Source organism: Carlito syrichta, unplaced genomic scaffold, assembly GCF_000164805.1.
Source record: "Carlito syrichta isolate Samal-C Ts95f unplaced genomic scaffold, Tarsius_syrichta-2.0.1 Scaffold315400, whole genome shotgun sequence".
Taxonomy (NCBI): Eukaryota; Metazoa; Chordata; class Mammalia; order Primates; family Tarsiidae; genus Carlito; species Carlito syrichta.
The window spans coordinates 795,216-816,789 of NW_007259496.1; the positions used below are offsets into that span (position 1 = coordinate 795,216).

The window sequence follows — 21,574 nt, forward strand, 5'->3', positions numbered from 1 at the left end:
TATTTGTTGTTTCCTTGGGTATTCTTCAGAAAGGACAATAGGTCAGGTACAGTGGCTCCCACCTGTAATTCCAGCACTCTGGGAGGCCAAGGCAGGAGAGTTGCTTGAACTCAGGAGTTTGAGACCAACCTAGGCAACATAACTCATCTCTACAAATGAATCAAAAGCTAAGTCAGGCATGGTGGTGCACCCCTGTAGTCCCAGCTGTTTGGGAGACGGAAGTGGAAGGATTACCTGAGCTCAGGATGTTAAGGCTGCGATGAGCCATGATTGTGCCGCTGCACTCCAGCCTGGGTGACAGAGTGAAACTCCAACTCGAAAATAGAAAAAAGGAACAACAATAGTTTCATCTTCCAAAAGGACCCAAAATCAGATCAGAGAGCACCATCTCCGGGCAGCCTGGCACTACCATTTTGGCCCATGAGTATGCTGCTAGGCACTGCGTTTTCCATTTGCCTCTTTGAAATAACCTATTAAACACTAACTGATTGCCCCTAAGAATCATGCGCCATCATTAATCACTCCCTGTTGCTGTGCCCTGTCACACCCATGCAAAATTGCTTGTGTGCCAAGCAGCTATGCAGACAAGAAACCTACAGCTGCTCGGCGGCTTGGTAGCCTCTCTTTGATTAGAACTTTCTCTCCAAGGGCAGTTTAGTAATGGTAAGGGATGTGGATTCTGGACACACTACTTGGGCTTGAGCAAAGGATTAAACTCCAGAACTGGCTACATGATTTGCCAGGCCCAGAGCAAAAAGAAAATGAGGGGCCCCTTGTTAAAAAATTTCAAGATGTCTCGTGCCTTTGGGAGGCTGAGGTGAGTGAATTGCCTGAGCCCGTGGGTTCGAGACCCGCCTGGGCAGCGAGACCTTATCTCTACAATAAATCAAAAAAATCAGCCGGGTGTGGTAGCGCATGCCTGTAATTCCGGCTACTTGGAAGGCTGAGGCAGAAGGATTGCCAGAGCCCAGCAGATGAGGCTGCGGTGGCCGGGTGCGGCCACTGCAGTCCAGTCTGGGTGACCGAGTGAGACTCCAACTCAAAAAAAAAAAAAAAATTTCAAGATGATGACAGTAGACCATTAAATCAAGAATGAAGCAGACCTAAACACAGGGCCCTGTGTGCCTGCATAATTACACATTCACAAAGCTGTCTGTGCCTCAGTTTACTCATCTGTGAAATGAGATCATAACCATACTTAACGCATAAGTGGTAAGGAATATGTGTTAGTTACATGTAAAGCACTTATAATCGTGCTTATTAGTAAGCCCTCAGTAAATTATTGTCACGTTCCACACAGCTTGCATCTTGAGTCAGACCCTCTTAACCATACCAACCGAATCTGGTAAAAATCCATTCAGTTATTTCTCTGTGATATGGTAACAGTCAAAAAGACAAACTTAACAATAAATTTCATTAACAGAAATCTGGCTGTTTCAGACCCTGAAATTTTTATCAATGAGTAAACTATGACAACTGAAAACTCAGTCTAATTTTTTATAACCTGAAATATTAGTAGTACTTAGTAACACTTAAAGCACTGAATATTGTGCTTTATTGTTGTAGTCAAGTTTAAAATATAAGAATATCATTGTTTAACATAGCCATAGAGAACTATAGATGTGCTATCTGATGAGTCAAGAAGAACTGGAATTAAACATTTTTAAAGGATTATACAAAATATGCTTTATGTCAATGAGAAAAACTAGAGTTTATTTCATAGGCAAGTATCTTATTCCATCAATATATGTTTTTAATCTAAGCATAAATCTTTGAAGGATTGGATCCATTTGTTAGGATCTAGGTAAAGGGATGCCAGTGTCTTGGCTAGCATGTGTGAATAAAGCAAAAATGTGTCTTCTCCTTTGATGTTGCTGTTTCCCAATTTAGAAATGGAAGATGATTTGACTGAATTGGATCAGTAGTCTGATTCAAGTAACATCACAGAATTCAATAGCACAAAGGTAAAATCTCTAAAGGGTATTCATTAGCTGTTACTGATTTTAACTGAGAGTTTGAAGAATATTCTCAAAGTCAAAACATGTGACCAGAACATATATAAAATGAAGAAAGCAAACAGTGCCTATGGGAATACAACATATTCTGAGCTCAAAGTTCATGTCTTTCCTCACTCAACAGTTCTGGCTTTGAATCCCAGCTGTGCCACATACCAGCCACAGGACTGTTCAGCACATCAGTCTCTGAAACTAATGTCAATGTGTGCCTGGTGCCGTTCTTGGCTCAGGTGAGGTGCCCATAAAAGCTGCTGTTGGTCTGGGGGTGGGGTGTGGGAGAGTGCCGTTTGGTAAAGTGCAAAGAACACGGATTTCAAAGGTAGGCCTCAATTTGAAACATGTCTCTACCATTTACCAATTATCAAATCTCAAGCAGATTTTACTCTTCTAAACCTTGGTTCTTAACATGCAAAATGGAAATAAAAATACCTCCTTTGCAGGGCTGGTATGAGAATTGAAACAGTGTGTGGCTGGCCCATATCAGGTATCAACAAGTGGGTTTAAATCCAAGTCCCTAATTTCATAATCTAGAAACCAGCCAGAAAAGACTAACTGATTTGGGCTGTGAGGACAGGATGATGGCAAAGCACCTGCATTTGCTTTAAGAAATCAAATGTGACAAATGCTTGTTTTTATCTGTAAGAAATGAAGAGCAAACACTATTGTATTCAGAGAATGGTGAAAAATTGTATTCCACAGATCCCAGAGTACCTATCAAGAGTTGCTCTCTGCATTCTCCAAGTCCATTGAAGATTATTTTAAGATAAAATGACATTTTCAAAAATCATTTACCACCAAATGTGCCTGATCTAATTCAGTATGGGGTGAGAACACATGCAGAAACAGTGTAAAATAGGCTTATCCCAAACACATTCATGAGGAACATGCTAGAAGATGCTTTTAAAACAACCTACATCTGCTACCACTAAGCATCTAGCAGAGTACAGTATAGGCATTCCATCAGGTTATTTCTGGTATAGATGAATGAGGAACCAGTTTATGTTATTTGACTACCGACCCTTTGTGGTAAAGGACTAAGTGTGAAATGAGGTACAAATCTCCTAATTATTGGCTGATGATGATCTTCTGAGTCAATTCAGAATTTAATTCATCAGGACTAGAAGAGAAAGGAATGATATATAGCTGATGGTCCCTGAATTTTGGGTACCATGTTGAGTTGCATAAAGATTCTGCTGACTGTCTTGAGTCATGGGAGGATTTGGTGGCTGAGCAATTAATCATGATCCAAACTAAGTTATTATAGTGCTGCTCGGGTAGAAACAAAATCTGACCTTCTTCTATGCACTCAACTACTCAACGAAATATATTTGTGAATGCAATTCTATCTTCTGACATTTGGTCTAGGAGGCTTATTTAAAGATCTGTCTCTTTAACTATGATTTTGCTTTGCATAGATTTTTTATTATTACATGTGTTTGTTTTATCCAGGCATGTCTTCCTGTTCTATTGCTGCTTCTGCGTTCTACCTCTATTTCTCAGAAAAATAAAAAATAGACTTTGCCTTGTTTAGGGGAGTCCATGGCTTGTACAGTTCTGCCATGTAAATCAGGGCAACAGGCTAAATGCTGACTATGCTCTGAGTCTATTGGTCTTCCAAGCCCTTGGCATTTGCTTTTACCTTGTAGAAAGGCAATGGACAAGGGTTTATGTTGGCTTTGAAGGATCTTTCTCTCACTCACACAGATATTCGAACTCAGGGGTCCTTGCATGGTCACTGAGGAGATGTGAAATGAATGTGTAGACTAAATGCAGTATATAGTTCATACCTAGAGGAAAAGAGCATTTCTCTTTAATTGACCATTTTTGAGATTGAACACGTGGGCAGGCAGAGTGAAAATGCAATCCAGTCTACCGACATGTGTCCTGGGAACAGAAATGATCACAGATTCTTGAGCTACCAAGACAAAGTCTCTATTTTGAAGATAATATCCTTGATTATTTCAGCATGGAGTGTTGTATACAACCTCTTGGGGGATACACTAGAAAAAATACTGAATAAATCAAGCATATATTTTCTTTTCTTTTTTTTCCCCAAATTCAACACACATTTATTGAGTGTGCTATGTACCAGGTACTATTATTATTGGTGTTAAGCAAAGGATGTAAACGACAAAATTCAACAGGTAAACAAATACATGGCAAGTAATTCAACTTCATAAGTATCAAAGAATATGCATATATTTTCTTTTCTTTTTTTTCCCCAAATTCAACACACATTTATTGAGTGTGCTATGTACCAGGTACTATTATTATTGGTGTTAAGCAAAGGATGTAAACGACAAAATTCAACAGGTAAACAAATACATGGCAAGTAATTCAACTTCATAAGTATCAAAGAATATGCATATATTTTCTTTTCTTTTCTTTTCTTTTTGAGTTGGAGTCTCACTCTGTCACCCAGACTGGAGTGCAGTAGCCTCTCCCGGCCACCGCAGCCTCGACCTGCTGGGGTCCGGCGATCCTTCTGCCTCAGCCTTCCAAGTAGCTGGAACTACAGTCGTGCACTACCACGCCCGGCTCATTTTGATTTATTGTAGAGATGTGGTCTCACCAAGTTACCCAGGCGGTTCTCAAGCCTGTGAGCTCAGGCAATCCACTCACCTCAGCCTCCCAAAGGAGCGGGATTACAGGCTGAGCCACCGAGCCTGGCTGCATATATTTTCTACTAGCTGTGTCTGAACACATCAAACATGCCTCATAAAAAATTGTTTCTAAGGCCATACGCGGTGGCTCATGCCTGTAATCCCAGTGTTTTGGGAGGCCAAGGCAGGAGGGTAGCTTGAGCCCTGGAATTTGAGACCAGCCTGGGCAACACAGTGAGACCTCATCTCTACAAAAAATAAAAAAATTAACTAGGCATGGTGGCGTGTGCCTGTAGTCCCATCTGTTCAGGAGGCTGAAGTGGAAGGATCATCTGAGCACAGGAGGTCGAGGCTGCAGAGAGCCCTGGTTGCACCACTGCACCCCAGACTGGACAACAGAGTGAGATCCCAACTCAAAAAAAAAAAAAAAAAAGGTTTCTACAATTCATTCCTACATTCTGGAAAAAAAATAAACCACACTGATACTACATCCCAATGCTAGTATCATTAATCTGGGTAATGAATACATAGGTTGGTATTCAGAGATTCCCTCAAACCAATCTTTAATTGCTAGACATAATAAAAGTGAAAGGCCTGATTCAAGTTCAGGAATGGGGACAGGGAAAAACTCCTTTCTTTCAGTCTCCTGCTTTCCCATATTCTCAAATTGGCAGCTGAGTCTCGGGCAGGTAAATGGCTCCAAAACTCTTACGGCTTCAGTACCGCATACTCAGTTTCTTAAACAAATTTGATTGCCAGTAAGTGAATCCATTGAAGTTGCACTATTTTTTATCCAAATATCGATACGATCTCTATCCAATGGCTTTGGGTATGTCATAAATGTTCTCTAAGCTATATGCAATGCTTGTTATTTATTAGGCCTACTGGTTTGCTTTATAATTTGAATTGTATAAAGTAATAGTTAATACTGTGTGTCTACTATATTATATGAAAATGAGACTTTAAGAAACTGACATTCTTCTAACAACCAAACTGCTTTGAAGACAGGAGCCTGATTATAATATTAAGTGAAAACCTAAGTTGCTAAACAGTTCTACCAGGGTCCACATTTGTTACCTATTTCTACATTTTTGTATAAAGGAACAACACAGGCTGAGCAAAAATGATGCACCACATTTTAACCATTTTTCTCAAAGTAGTGGCATGGCAGGAAGTTTTCATTTTCATCTTTATGTCTTTCCTTTTAGAATCAGAGGAATGCCATTTAAAAAAAGTTTTAATTGTGGCAAAATACACATAGTATAATTTACCATCTTAGTAATTTAAAAATGTATCATCAATAGCATTAAGTACACTCACATTGTTGTGCAACCCATCTCCAGAACTTTCTTATCTTAGAGGAAGGTTACTTTTTAAAGAACCAAATCTGCAGATGTATCTAGTTTTAAAAAGTAATGTATCTAGTTTTAAAAAGTAATGGCCTAATCAGATGACACCACAATAATTGAACAGCCTTACCAATTTGTGAAAGAACTAATAGAAGCAGTGGACTTTTAATTTGCTTTTGCTACAGTATGCAAAGAGGAAATCATCATCAGAGATGTAGGGATTATATTAGGATCTCCTGGGGGGTGGCTTAGAGAGATTTTTATTGAACCACCTGTTTCAATTTCCATTTTTTCCAAATAAAATATACTTCTTCTGTCATCATGCTCAAGATGAGCTGCTGTCATTCTTACTTGAGACTTAAAATAACAATGTTTTAGGGTTCTGTACTTAGCCTCCAAAAGAGTGGGGGGAGAAACACATTACAACACACAACCCCTTGAAGCAGGTTTACTCAAGCACTGCGGGAGAGTCTGAACATTCATTAACAAGGCCTGCACTCCATTCTCAGAGACATGGCCAAGGAGCCTTGTTCTAAACTTTTCCACCATTTCAACAGCTAATTTCTCTACTGAGTCATTAAGGGAACACCATTAATACTGGTGTTATGGTTTGTGTCACTGTTGTATCAAGGATACTTCACTAACTAAAGTTAATGCTTTCCTAAGTGCTTATGAGTTAGGGGGACAATCTTGGTTCTGAGCTGAAGGAATTCTCATCTAAATGCAAATCAAGACAAGCCTGTCCAGGATGTATGCATAGGTACAGCAATTTTTCCACCATTGAATGCTCAGCCCCCAAAATGTATTTTTATACACCTGTACTGGTAAAGAAGTGTCCCTTATTAGAATTGAACTGTGTTTGTGTTTTCTTCTTTGCACCAGCAGGTATATAAGTAGAAGGCATTCGGAGCCTTGATTTGTCTGACTACATGCATGGTCAATAAAATGGACAAAGAGAATCATTTTTCTAACCTCTGCTTCTCCATGCCAGATTTATTCATCCAGGTGCCTGCCATTTCTATTTGGTATCCCAAAGAAATAAAAGAAATTGCACTCCAAATGGAAAGTATCTTTCATCTCGGCTCTACTTCTCCTTCCCGTATTATTTTTGTTTTTGTTTTTTGAGTTGGGGTCTCACTCTGTCACCCAGGCTGGAGGGCAGTGGCAGAATAATGGCTCACTACAACCATGACGTCCTGGGCTCAGGCGATCCTTCCTCCTCTGCCTCCCGAGTAGCTGGGACTACTGACATGAGTCACCATGCCTGGCTAATTTTTTTACTTTTTGTAGAGATGAGGTCTCACTATGTTGCTCAGGCTGCTCTAGAACTCCAGGGCTCAGGCAATCCTCCTACTCCAGACTCCTAAAGTGCTGGGACTATAGGTGTGAGCCACCACACATGGCCTTCTTGCTGTATTTTTTTGGTCTAAATTAATGACATCATCATCCTTCCTTTCATGTCAGAAACTGGAGAGTCCCTGTAGAGTCCTCCTTCCACACACCCCATATCCAGGCAGCACCAAGTCCAGCCTATTTTATCTCAGACATACTTTTACAATTAATTTCTTTTTCTAAATATCCACTCCTATGGCCATAATTCAGCCCTTTGTCACCTCTTACTGGGCTACTACAGTACTTCATTGGTCTTCTAGCTTAGCCTTTTCTCCATGAATTCCAGCCTCTAGCCTGTTATTGGAGTAATCATTCTATAGCATGTAAGTCTGATTCTGTGCATGGTGGCTCATGCTTGTAATCCCAGCACTTTGGGAGGTCAAGGCAGAAGGCTCACTTGATCCCAGGAGTTTGAGATCGGCCTGGGCAACATAGCAAGACCCTGTTTCTACAAAAAGTTAAAAAATTAGCCAAGTTTGGTGATGCACACCTGTAGCCCCAGCCACTGAGGAGGATGAGGTGGAAGGATTGCTTGAGCCCAGGAAGTCAAGGCTGCAGTGAGCTATGATGTTACCACCGCATTCCAACCTGGGCGACAGAGCAAGACTGTCTCGAGATAGATATAGATATAGATATAAATATAGATATAGATATAGATATAATACAATGCAAATCTTCCTCCTCCATTGTCAGGGTAGGCACTGACAAATTTATGATGCTCATAAACTCACAGTCCTTCCTTTCTCGAGGAGATTAAGAGGAAGAACACAGACTCTCCCCAGTCCAGTCCAAGTGCAGGTTATATAATTTTATAGTGCTCCAAGGATAAGGAGAATAATAGCCATGCCCTAACTCTATGGGACTATCTGCCTGTTTGCCAACATAAAGACCTGTCTGGTTCTTGGAACTTCTCATAATTTCACTGCACTCTCCAATGGACCACTCTCCGTGTCTTCAGTGGAGCAAAGTGCTACCGCTTGTCTCTTGCCTTTCTGGGTACCAGGCACATTCTGCTCCTTTGCACTGGATGTTCTAACAATTAATTGGATAACAGTATAAAGGGAAGCTCTAGCATGAATTAGTTAGGGATTACTCAGAAATATTTTTGGACCTGGCACGGTGGCTCATGCCTAGGATCCCAGTACTTTGGGAGGCTGAAGTGGGAGGACCACTTGAGGCGAGGAGTTTGAGACCAGCCTGGGCAACATAGGAAGACCTATCTCAACTTAAACAAATAAACCAAAATACCAAAAATAGTTTTAAAAAATACACGAAAAGAACTTTAAAAAAGAGAAATATTTCCAGCATTGCAGGTCACACTGAATCTGTGGCAGCTGCTCAACTCTGCTGTGGCAGCATGAGAGCAGCCATAGACAATCCACAAATGAATGGACATGGTCTTGTGCCAATAAAACTTGAATGACAAAAGCAAGTGCTGGGCCACATTTGGTCCACTGGGACCAACCGCTGAAGGAGGAATATGAGTTAAGATATGGAGTCAACGTGTGATGGACAGGCTGAGAACCTTGGACTTTTCTAGTAATAGTAGAAAGCCATGCTAGAATATGGGTTCTGGAGCCCAGCTGCTTTGGTCCAAATCTTGGCTTTAGTGTTTGCTAGCCACTTAATCTTTGGGTGAGTAATTTTACATAAGTATCTCACTTGATCCTCACAACAAGGAAGAACACAGACTCTGTCCAGTCCGGTCCTGTGAGATAAGTATTTATGGTCATAAAACAGAGGCCTTAGGTAGAGTAGGATCCAAGGTACAGGAACTTGTAATACTTTCCTATTAGCATATTAGCATGCTGAGTCACTGTCACTCCTTTTTAGGAGAAATGTCCTTCCTGGATTCCCCCTACTAAGTTCTCAATCATATCTCCTCTTCACACCAAAATTCTTGATAAAGCTACCCACATTCTCTATCTATGCTTTGTCATCTCACACTCACTCAGCAGCCCTCTGGAATTGGCTTCTGTCCCTGGCTTGTAGAAATTGGTGACAGTTTTATCATGATGGTTTTTTAAACAAGAGATACATTCAGTTAAGGTCTATCACATACCTACGTGATGTCTCTTATTTACATTGCCAGTCCAAGTTAGGGAAAAGGATAATTATGGTGCATTCTCCCTCCCAGTAGAGGTGGGTACTATTTGTAGATTACCTGTGATTAACTCTAGTGAACATCCCAAATCTATGTGACACCAATATTTTAATCATTGCCTCTCCAGATGAAGGCAAGTTTGTTCCTCTAGGGTAGAAAAATTCAAGATGGTGCCTGAAGTGGCCATTATCATGATTAATGGATATAGATTTTACCACTAGATGAGTTGGCTCTATTCACCAAGAGAGCAAAACAATACATTATTGGGATTTCCATTTTTTACCCAACACCGGGGGACTCAAAAAAACCCGAATTATGTTTTTTGGAGGGTGGGTTCCTTGTGGTACAGGTTTCCCCCACAAGGTAAGTGTTCTAGGAAACCACTGGCATCAGTGTACCAGCTAGTATTGTTGTGAGAGGCTGCATTCAGCTTCATTTAATTTTTTTTGGAGATTCTTTCAATTCTTTTGCCCATTTCTTGATGGGTGATTCACAAGCACACCTACCCACACTGCACTGAGTGTTCAACAGTTTTTGACCAAAAACAGCACTAATCCCATGCCCCACTTCTCTATTTACCCGATTTTGCCCCGAGTGACTTTGTTTTGTTTCCCCGGCTGAAAATAGTCTTCAAAGGGGAATATTTTGCTGATGTGGAAGAGGCGAAACAAAAAATGGCAGAAGCACTTAAAGACATCAAAATTGATGAGTTAAAAAACTGTTTTAAGCAGTGGATAAAGCAACTCAATAAGTGCATTGCATCAAATGGGGAGCACTTTGAAGGTGACTGAAGTTTAAACATGTAAGAGTAAATACACAATTTTTATGAAGGAATGTTGGGTTTTGGGGGGTTCCCCTTTGCAATTATATCTCTGTGATCCAAACAAAGCAGAGTCCATGGCCGAGTGACCTATGGATCTTTGGAGCAGATATTCCATCTGTTAGTTTTGTTACCCAGTGAGTGAAGAAGCAGAATGGTACCCTCAACTGTGTTAGCCCCATCCACACTTCTCCTTCAATAGACTTGAGGGAAGGAATGATCTCAACTGTACTCAGAGCCTCGGACAGTGCCAGGCAAGTGATAGGATCTTAGGAAATACCTGTTGAATGAATAATTTCCCTCATGGGTCCCTGAAGAGATGACAGAGGCAGGGCATCTATCATTTTACAAAGACTCAACATCTTTTCCTTGGCACTTAGCTACCATAAAGAACAGAATGAATGAGAATCCCAAAGACCCTGGCCACTGCTCAGAAAAATAGGCCAAGCTTCCAGCCATGTATGTCTCTCTCTTGTTTGGACTCTGTCTTCTTTCTGTTCATTGAGTCATGATTCCAACATGACACGGGAAAAATGCCAATTATAATGCCTTTTTTTGGACAGCTAGGAGAACAGAGAACAGATATGATCTGCCTGTCTCTTTAGCACACAGGCAACACTTGTCTAAGCTCCAGCCCTCCTGATAACCAATCCCATTATGAATCAGTTCTCTCGTTAGCCCCTACTCCTTGACCCAATGTGAATTTTTTCCAAACTATTTTTAAAGTTTCTAATCTGTTGTGAGTCATAGGCTTTGGAACTGTTAGCTTGCCATTTCTGGGCAGATAACATCAAGACCTTATTAGGTTGTAACTTGATATTTAAAATGGTAGACAGGACTATAAAGACAAAGTAGTACATATAAAATCTTTAACTGCTCCTTAATGTCAAGTGATTTGAATATTTATAGATTTTAAAGTGCTTTTCCATCTTAAAAAGGTAATTATTTCAAATAAAAACCTTGAAAGACTGGTCAGTCATTTTCTCCCAAATATTCATACTAGGACAACTAGGGATCTTGGAGATTGATTTGATGGCAAAAGACAGTCCATTTTTCAAAAGAACTCAAATCTCCTGAGTTTAGTTATCTATTGCTCAGTTCATTGAGTTATGCTACCTCCTCTCATACATGGCGAAATAAGTATTAGTTATCTATTGATACACAACAAATCACCCACAACTCAGTGGCTTAAGACAGCAATAATAATTTATTATTTGTTATGGACGAAATTATGTTTCCCAAATTCGTATTTGAATCCCTAACCCCCATGTGACTGTATTTGGAAATGGAGGCTTTAAAGCACTTTAAAGTTAAATAAGGCCACAGAGTGAGCCCTAGTCCAATAGGACTGCTGTTCTTATAAGAAGAGACACCAAGGATGCATGTACAAAGAGAAAAGGTCATGTGAGGGCACAGTGACATGTCTGTCAGCAAGAAGAGAGGCCACAGAAGAAACCAAACCTGCCAACACTGTGATCTTGAACTTCTAGCCTCTGGAACTGTGACACATCAGTTTCTGTTGTTTAAGCCACCCAGTCTCAGATACTCTGTTGTCCAGTCCTAGAAAACTAATATAATATATCTCATGGTTTCTATGGGCCAGGAATATATGATCAGTTCGGCTGGGCAGTCCTGGTTCAGGGTCTTTCATGAAATCTCTTAGGCAGGCATGGTTGGGGCTGCATCATCTGAAGGCTTGACTGGGGCTGGACAACCCAATTCCATGGTGGCCCCTCCCATGGCTGGCACATTGGTGACAGCTGTTGGCCAGGGGTAGTAGTTCCTCTCTCCCTGGACCTAATGACATGCTCTTGTACTCAGCCCTCATCACCCCTCTGGCAGCCTTCCTTTGTTTAGTTATATATTTAGGTATATCATAAAAAGAAATAGGATAGCCCTTATTTTCACCTGCCAGGATTTTGAGATCATAAATTTAAAACTGAAGTAGAGTATAATTCCATGTATCAGAGGTTATGATGCACTACCAGATTCCCTTTCAGGAATGAAGGAGACTTCTCCCAGCTGTTGGGAATCCTGCCAACTGATAGCCCTCAATGATCAGTCAGGATTGCCCTTGGCTGAAGAGAGTTGCCTTGTCTAAGGTCTTCTCCCACCCCCATTCCCAGGACAGCTGTCATCTACTGACTGGCTGATGTGAGGGTACAAAGGCCTGAGTTCTTTGCACCAACTTGGGACAACTCTGATGAGCCACCCCAGTTTAGCTCTTCCCTGTGGGTTGGCCTAGACCTTTGCCGAAGTTGAGTGTATCACAACTCCACCCTTTGTTCCATCCTCCTTCCTTCTCTTCTCCCACAGGTGTGGGTCCTAAGAGCACTTCTTAATAAACACGCTGCACATGAATCTCTTCTTTTTTTATTATTTATTATTTTTTAATTTTTGAGTTGGAATCTCACTTTGTCACCGAGGCTAGAGTGCAGTGGCATACTCACAGCCACCACAGCCTCAACCTGCTGGGCTCAGGCAATCCTTCTACTTCCGCCTTCCAAATAGTAGCTGGAACTATAGGCACGTGTCACCATGTCTGGCTAATTTTTTTTATTTATTGTAAAGATGAGATCTCGCCATGTTGCCCATGCTGGTCTCCAACCTGTGGGTTCAGGCAATCCTCTTGCCTCTGCCTCCCAAAGTGCTGAGATTACAGATGTGAGCCACAGCGCCCTGCTACAAATCTCTGCTTAGAGTCTGTTTCTCAGGGAATGCAAGCAATAACAGTCTACTTTACAGAAAGATTATTCTTGGAGATATCAACCATCTAAACTGGATTCCTTAAATATAAGCAAATGAACCTCCAGATTTTATCTAGCACATTGTGCAGGCCTAGCTGTTGAAACCAAGTGATAAGACATGTGGTCAATAATCTTGGTAGAAGTAGAGTATGCCCAGTCCACCACATCTTCCTGTATTCATTCCTTCTGCAATATGACTTTGTCACTTCTGCTTCATTTTGTTGGCCAAAGCAAATTTTGTTGGGGTGGGGAACAGATTCTATCTTGGATATGAGAAGCTGCAGTGTGCCAGTTCTGAGCTTATGCCTCAAGGGACCTTGTATATACTTCCATCTCTCTTGGAACCCATCACTGCCATGTGAACAAGTCAGGGCTAGCCCGCTGGAGGAGAGACCACATGGAACGGAGACAAGCTGTTCTGGCTGGTCCAGCCAGTCCTCAGGTGACCCGGTAGGTGACCAAAGATGTAGTATGAGTAAGCACAGCCAAGGTGAGAAGAATGCCCACCCCAAATTGCTGACCCACAGAATTGTGGGATATGCAAATGTTATTGTTTTAACTTTTGGGGGGTTTGTTATGCAGCAATAGAAAAACTGGTGTAGCACCTGCTATGGTTTAGATGTGCTTGTTCCTGACAAAGCTCACATTGAAATTTGATCCACCAATGTGGCAATGTTGGAGGTGGGACCTAGTGGGAGGTGTTTGGGTCATGTGGACAGATCCCTCAGGAATAGATTAATACCCTCCTGCAGGGATGAGTGAGTTCTTGTTCTTGTAGGAATGGATTAGTGTCTAAGAAACTGGGTTCTTAAAAAGTCTGGCCTCCTCAGCTTCTCTCGCTTCCTCTCTTTCCATGTGATATCTCTGCACATGTCCATTCCTCTTCCACTTTCCACCATGAGTAGAAGCAACATGAGGCCTTCACCAGATGCAGCTGCCCAACCTTGAACTTTCCAACCACTAGAATCATGAGCCAATGGAACCCCTTTCCTTTGTAAATTACCCAGCCTCAGGTATTCTGTTATAGTAAAACTAAACAACCTAAGTAAGACAATACCCAATTCTGCCAGATACATGACTCAGCTGGGCAAGAGACTGTAGAAGATGCCCTGGATTCTTTTCAATTGACTGTGGTACAGCAAGGTGCTGCAGAGACCGCTGCTAGTGGCTCACACCTGCAATCTTCTTAACAAGATTATTCTTGAGTGATAGGAGCCAATTCAACTGGTGTGCATCTCCCTTGCCCTGGGACATTCTATAACTAAAGGCTGCCTAGTGTGAGGCTATAAAAGCCCAGCTTCCTGGCCTCTAGGTAGGGCAAATTCTGGTGCAAATTATACTGCAGAACTCCTCTGCCATCATCAGAATGAGGCTGGATCTCACCTGAAACCACATCCTTTCTTAGTTTCCTCCTTCCCCTCACCCGCTTAAAGGTTCCTTCTAAAGGCACGTCCTTAATAAACAAATAACCTTTCACCTGAAGCTCTACCTTGGGCTCTGTTTCTAGGAACTCTGACCCAAGACACAGATTAAGAGTGAAATTCCCAGAAGTAATAGAAGGGGAGCATGGGAGTCACTGCTGTGAAAGGAAGTTGGCAAGGCATTGATCATTCTAACACCTTTGTAGTGGAAGTTTTCAATCCAGTGGAAGATGACTCTCCCACTGGTCCAAGCCAAACACCTCCATCACATATGCCTGGTGGGCTTCTACCTCCTAAGGAGACTTGCTCCTTTCCTTTACAAGGCCAGACAGGCTGGACACTTTTCTCCTCTTATCTGTAACTGCTCCATCTATGAACTCTTTCTCCATTAGTGTTTGAATCTATTCCCATTTACAGGAAGACACCATCACGTCCATTCTTCTAGTTACAGCTCCCTGTCCTCCCATTCACATCAGGATTCTCCTACATTAGAGGCCACTACTCCTTTACCTCTCAATTATTCAACCCACATTATGTGGCTTCTGCTCTTGACTATGCCACAAAGTATTTTGTCAAAGTCATAATGACCTTAGTCCTTATGTTTCACGGCCTGTCTGCTGTGTTTGATGTTGCTAACCACTCCCTCCCAATGCATAAAACACAGTGACACATATTCCTTTTGCTTCTTTGGTACCATGTTCACCTGATTTTCTGCCTACTTTCCAGGTGATTTAGAATCATTTTCTTTTGATTGTCCCTTAGATGTCCATACTTTTCTGGTTCTCTTTTCACCTACTGTGTTTTTCTCTGGATTATTTCACCTACTATCTGGCAAATCGATCACTTATAGTTGGATGATGTTCGAAGCTCAATTTTCAGCTCTAAACTCTCATATCCAGTTGCTCTTGGGGCACCACCACTTGAATGTGCCAGAGGCACCATATTGGACCACCACCCTGAACATACAGGCACACATGCCTCCTCCCACACACCCTCACACACTCACATTCACACTACTCCTCTTCCTCTTCTGTTCCCTATTCCAGCAACTGGAGCTACCATCCATCCACTTTCCCAAGGCAAAACCTTTGCAAGCATTCCTGATGCATCTCTTTCCCCTTCAATTAATCAGTCATTACATTCCAAATTCCTTTCAACACTACCTCCAAAATACCTCTTTATTTTTTAACACTATTCCATTTCTTTTCACCTTTGGCTGCCACCAGGCCTGGACTATTTCACACTGCATCTCATCTGGACTCCGGTTCTACCCACATCCAGTCTCATTTCCATATCTAGCCAGAGGGACCATCCTAAATCACAAAGCTGATTATTTCTCTTCCCCACTGAAAAAATATTTCTACTTCCTCTGGGATCAGCTCTTCTACTCACCAAGACAGGACAGATGTCTCCTCCCACAATAACTAAACAGATTTTATCATACTCTATTGTAATGATTTACCATCTGTTCCCGGCAAATAGACCAAAGCTCCTTCCTTTGTTCAATTAGTGGATATTCACTGAAATGTTTCCATGCATAATGCACAGTGCTGTTGATCAAGTGGTGAATAAAACAGTATTGTCTCTGTCACATTAGTAGAACTCCCGTATTTGCCATCCTATTACCCATGCTAGCACAGTTTTGGGCCCAGAGCAGTGGTTTAGTAAGTATTTGCTGAATAAATAAATGATAAAATGAGTGCTGTCTACTGAAGACTAATTAATTACCCCCATCCCCTTTCCAATTTTAGAATAAAACTCAAGGGAACAAATTTTCTAAGAATAATCTTCATGGTAAATATTTACAAAAAGTGTCTTTTTATTTCAAAAGGCAGAGATAAATTATATCTAAATTTTTTCAGATCCAAAGAAGTCTTTAAGCAACTCACATTCCTCCAACGATATTGTGCTGGTAACAAAATTAACGAAATCAGTCAGGCTTCTAAAGAACTTAATGCATACATTGAAGACATTCAACAAAAGCCAATGAAAAAGGAGCAGATTTTATATGAACTTGAGACCACCACCTGTCCCACTGCCAGAACATAATGGTATGTTCTCTGCATGGCAAATGCATCTTCTCCCAAAAGACAGCAACTGTTAGGGGTTGAACTGGGTCCCTTAAAAAGATACATTGAAGTCCTAAGTCCTGGTACCTGTGAATATGACCTTATTTGGAAATGGGGGCTTCGTAGATGTAATCAGCTTAACCTGCTTCCAGGGTTACCGAAAGCAAAGGGGTCCAACTATGGCTGCGGAGGATGTGAACAGCACAGAGGAAGGCAGCCCTTGCAGTTCTTGGGGATGAAACTTACACATGGAGTGAAGGGCTGGTGGGGACATTCCTTTCCACTTCTCAAAACACATCATTTCAAAATGTAGTGGGGGAGCCTTGGGTAGTAGCCCAAGAAATGGAATAGTGTTAAAAAGTAAAGAGCTATTTTGGAGGTAGCATTTTCTGAAGCTACAACAGTGTACAAAGTGTAGTCTTGACTGAATCATTCTTCTTTCCCTTTTATTGTGGCAACATATATATAAATACATATATAATGTAAAAGTTACCATCTGGACCTTATTTATTTATTTATGTATTTTTGAGTCAGACTGTCACTCTGTCACCCAGGCTGGAGTGAAGTGCCACAATCACAGTTCACTGTAGCCTTGACTTCCTGGGCTTAGGTGATCCTTATGCCTCAGCCTCTCAAGTAGCTGGAACTACAGGCGTGCCCAGTTAATTTTTTATTTTTTGTAGAGGCAAGGTCTCACTGTGTTGTTCAGGCTGGTCTCAAACTCCTGGGCTCAAGGGGTCCTCCCGCCTTGGCCTCCCAAGGTGCTGGGATTACAGATGTGAGCCACCACGCCTGGCCCTTCTCCCCTTATTCAAACCCTACCAATTACTCCAGGTTCAGTCTAGTCGGTGACACTACTTTGAAGCCTTCATTGACCTTATCAGATCAACAGTAATTTCCCATTTTTATCACCTGTAGTGTTGATTGTTCCATTCGTTATCCTTCCCCAAACCACTTTCCACTTTTACTTAGCTGTCTCACCTGAGCACTATTCTGTACCCAATAAGACTGTAAGTTCTAGAAGGCAGAACAGTACCTTGTAGTTTAACCCTTGGCACTTAAACAATACCTTGCTAAACCTACATTTAATAAAATACTAGTTGAATGAGCAAGAAGAACGTAAAAGTATGTTCTCTGCATGGCAAACACATCTTCTCCCAAAAGATAACAATGGTTACAGGTTGAACTGTGTCCCCTAAAAAGATGTTTGATGTTCCCACCTCCAGTACCTGTGAATGCAACCTTATTTGAAAATAGAATCTTTGCAGATGTAATTAGGTTAAGATGAAGTCATTAGGATACGTTCTAATCCAATATGACTAGCGTTCTTCTGAGAAGAGGAAAATTTGATTGCAAATACACAGAGGGACGACAGCCACGTGAAGTTGGAGGCAGAGACTGGAGTGATGCTGCCATAAACCAAGAAACGCCTGGAGCTTCCAGAAGCTGGAAGAGGCAAGGAAGGATCCTTCCGAGATGCTTAGAAGTGAGCCTGACCCTGACAACACCTTGATTTGGGACTTCGAGCCTTTGGAATTCTGAGACAATAAATTTCTGTTGTTTTAAGCTACCCAGTGTGTGGTGCCTTGTTATGGCATCCCAAGGAAACTAATGTGGCCACGGAATGAAACTATCACAGCCATATAGGCAGAGTCTAGTGACCTGGTTCTCTTATCCTTGCTGGACCCAGGAATAATACTGGGTATCTGCGGTAACTAACATGAACTAAATTCACAATGGACAGGGTCCCTGCATAGGTTCTGCTGTGTTGAAATGGAGAATGCGTACGTGCTTGAGCGAAGCCTGCTTCCTCAAAGAATGTTCACTGGCCCACCTCAGCCATACCCTTGAACATTGCAAAGGTGTCTGTTATTCATACCACTCCACTTTGAAGGGCTCCCCTTTTGAAGAGTACACCCGAAGCCAAAGGATGAAAGACTTTAACCCTTCAAACTCTCAAACAAAATTTCTACTTATTTTACTTTCCCTAGCACACTTTACTTTAGTATCCCAATCAAGGTAAATTCAAGTAAAGCTTTCAATGAATGATTTTTAATAAGAAGCTGAGAGAGCAAAACACTTTTCCTGGCCATATTCCAGACGTACCAGATGTTATCATGTTTCATTTGATTCCCATTTGCCTACTGTGCTCTTATCACTTTCTTTCTCAGCCTATGATTTATGATATAATATACCAAAGATGCCTAGAGGCACAGCCATGGTGTTAGCTGAGTACAGTCAGACTATCCCAGCTCAGGGAAATAACTGCTCTGCTCACCCTCTGCCACCCGGCAGCCCCGCCCACAGGAGAAGGGCCCAGACTTACAGCTTTGGCGGGAGCATAGTGTGTTGGTGAGGCCGGTGGGGGCCGGGCCGGACTCTGGAAGGAGGACGGGCAGAATCTCTGGCCTGTGTCCGGAGGAGAAGTGGAGGCATAGATACGGTTTTCTAATCGCTCAGGTTCGTGCTTATAGGATTCGAGAGGAAACGTGTGCTGCTTGGTCACTTGGGTAGGTGTTGATGGAGAGGAGGAGAGGCCTGCAGGAAGAACACCAGAGAGCTGTTAGAAGTCTGGCCATGGCTGTGGGGTGCGATGTCTCATGCTTGTAATCCCAGCACTCTGGGAGGCTGAGGTAGGAGGATTACTTGAGGCCATGAGTTGGAGAAGTCTCACCACGGTTAAGGGAAGCAGAGAGAGGCTCCCACACTTTCCAGTGTCAAAATTCTCAAATGGTGAAGATCTAAATTATTAAATTCTAAATAGCGGAAAAAAGCTTTAAACACCCATTTCTAGACTCAGAATCAGATGTGGCTAGAAATGCTCTCCATATCCACCTTGGGTTGTAGGGGTGTTTGCACAGTCAGGAGTTATCTGGGTGGAGATTTTTTACACACACACACACACACACACACACACACACACACACACACACACTCCAGATGCTGCTTTTCTCCATTTGGTCAAATACCGTTTGATTTCCTCTCCTAGCCTCCCCAACACAGTGCCAAGATCAAGTGCAATGGTGCTTTATTTACTGAGGTAAGACATAAAGAAGTTCACTATGCAGCAGAGACACAGGTCAATGATGCAGAAGCTGCATGACCACGTATGTGAAAAACTAGGAGAGATGTGCTGTTACTGTCAAAATGTGCTATGTGAATATCCCTATGGTAAATTGCCAGTAGTGAGACTTCACTACAAAGATAAAAGCCAGAGACGCCTTCAGGCAAGGGGTGGAACTGGAAAGGAGGCTCAAAAATGAAGCAGATTTAGATGCATAGGAAGAGAGAGGGGACAAAGGTAGGAGGGGCCAGGTATCAGTGGAGAATTGCAGGGATACTGGGGACATGAGTCCGCTGGGAGTGAGAGGTTGTCCACTTTGACGGGCTTGTGCAATCCTGGAGGTGTGTCTAGGGTAGGCAGCCATTGCTTGTATCCAGCTGATGATGCTGGAAGGTCACTATTGTGGGTCAGATCATGCCTCCCCCAAAGATGTCTTCAAGTCCTAACCCCTAGAACCTGTGAATGTGACCTTATTTGGAAATAGGGTCTTTGAAAATTAACCAAGCTAAGAAGAGGTTTAGCTGGATTAGGGTGGGCCTAATCCAATTTGACTAGTGTCCTTATAAGAGCAGGAGAAGAAACAGACTGACACACTCAGAGAGAGGCCCATGTGATGACCGAGGCTCAGATTGCATTGATGCATCGGCAAGTCAAGGACAGCTGAGGATTGCTGGCAACACCAGAAGCTCAGGAGATGCAAAGAATCCCCCACTACAGGTTTATGAGGGAGCGTGGCTCTGTTGACACCTTGAATTTTGAACTCCTGGCCTCCAGACCTGGGGGAGAACACATTTCTGTTGCTTTAAGCCACCGTGTCTGTGGCACTTTGTGATAGCAACCCGAGGAGACTAATACCATAATGTGATCCGACACTGTTTTTCGAGAGAAGCAGAATCTGGATTTGGGTCTGATATCTCACATCTTACAGGCAAGTAAATAAAATTTTTAAATACATTTTGAATTATGCAAGTCAAACCAAAGATATCAGTGGATGTGGCCTAAGGACTGCCGCTTCTGACCTGGGCAAGGCTGGATCAGCTACAGAGCCCGTCGCCTGGCTCTTCCCTTACCACACCCCTCTGCCCCTCCAGCCTCCTCCTCAGGCCCTGAGATACACGTGCCTCCTTCTGCTCCATGCTGCCTTCTTGAGAACAGCTCTCACTCCTCAGGTGTTGATTCATCTAACCTCCCTCCCCTCACTCTAAAGCACGTTCATCCACCCTGTATGTTACCGTTAACGACAAACTGTTTAACATGCAAACCAAATATAAAACTAAGTCAATCTCCTCTTTCCAAGATTCACCACCTGTCCTTGGGCCAGGGGTCCTGCCCACATCCTTTGGGTCCTGCAGCACCCAGCACTGCCCTGGAGGGAAGAACTCTGGCAAATACCTGCTGCCAGCAGGCTCAGGGAGAGAAAGAGATGGGGTGGGGAAGGCTCCAGGTCATAGCGAATCGTTTCTCCCTCTCCATGCCGGAGTGCAGGGCATATGTTTTAGGGGGTGAGGGAGGTCTAGGAAGTCGCCTATTAAAGGAAGGGCATACTTTTCCAGGGAGCCCCTTCACAACCTAGAGTGATGCCAAGTGGTAATCCTGGCTGGAAGCCCTGGGCTGATGCTCTAGGCAGAAGCAGGAGGAGACGGAAAGCTCTATCACCCATGTTTTCATAGGACTCAAAGCAAAAAAAGGCACCTAACAACAGAGCTCCCGACTCTTTTTTTTTTTTGAGTCGGTGTCTCACTTTGTCACCCAGGCTGGAGTGCAGTGGTATGTTGCTCACGGCCACGGCAACCTCAACCTGCTGGGCTCATGCGATCCTTCCATCTCGGTCTTCCAAGGAGCTGGAACTGTAGGTGTGAACCACCACGCCCAGCTAATTTTTGATATATTGTAGAGATCGGGTGTCGCCATGTTGCCCAGGCTGGTCTCAAACTTGCAGGCTCAGGCAATCCTCATGCCTCTGTCTCCCAAAGTGCTGGGATTACAGGTG

The 21,574-nt window shown here is 42.6% G+C and overlaps 1 protein-coding gene across 3 annotated transcripts in view; it reads right to left on the bottom strand.

The window, feature by feature from the left end:
- PRKAG2 (protein kinase AMP-activated non-catalytic subunit gamma 2) overlaps positions 1 to 21,574 on the bottom strand; it is a 328,475-nt gene that overhangs the window by 97,840 nt on the left and 209,061 nt on the right. For 2 of the 3 annotated variants that reach the window (XM_021706263.1, XM_008072703.2), the window contains 2 exons: positions 18,817 to 19,058; positions 11,755 to 11,782 (listed from right to left, as the gene is read on the bottom strand). In XM_021706263.1, the coding sequence (XP_021561938.1) occupies positions 11,755 to 11,782; positions 18,817 to 19,058 (270 nt within the window). Of the gene's footprint in view, positions 1 to 1,111; positions 1,118 to 11,754; positions 11,783 to 18,816; positions 19,059 to 21,574 lie in introns of all 3 variants that reach the window. The other variant, XM_021706264.1, reaches the window with a different exon arrangement.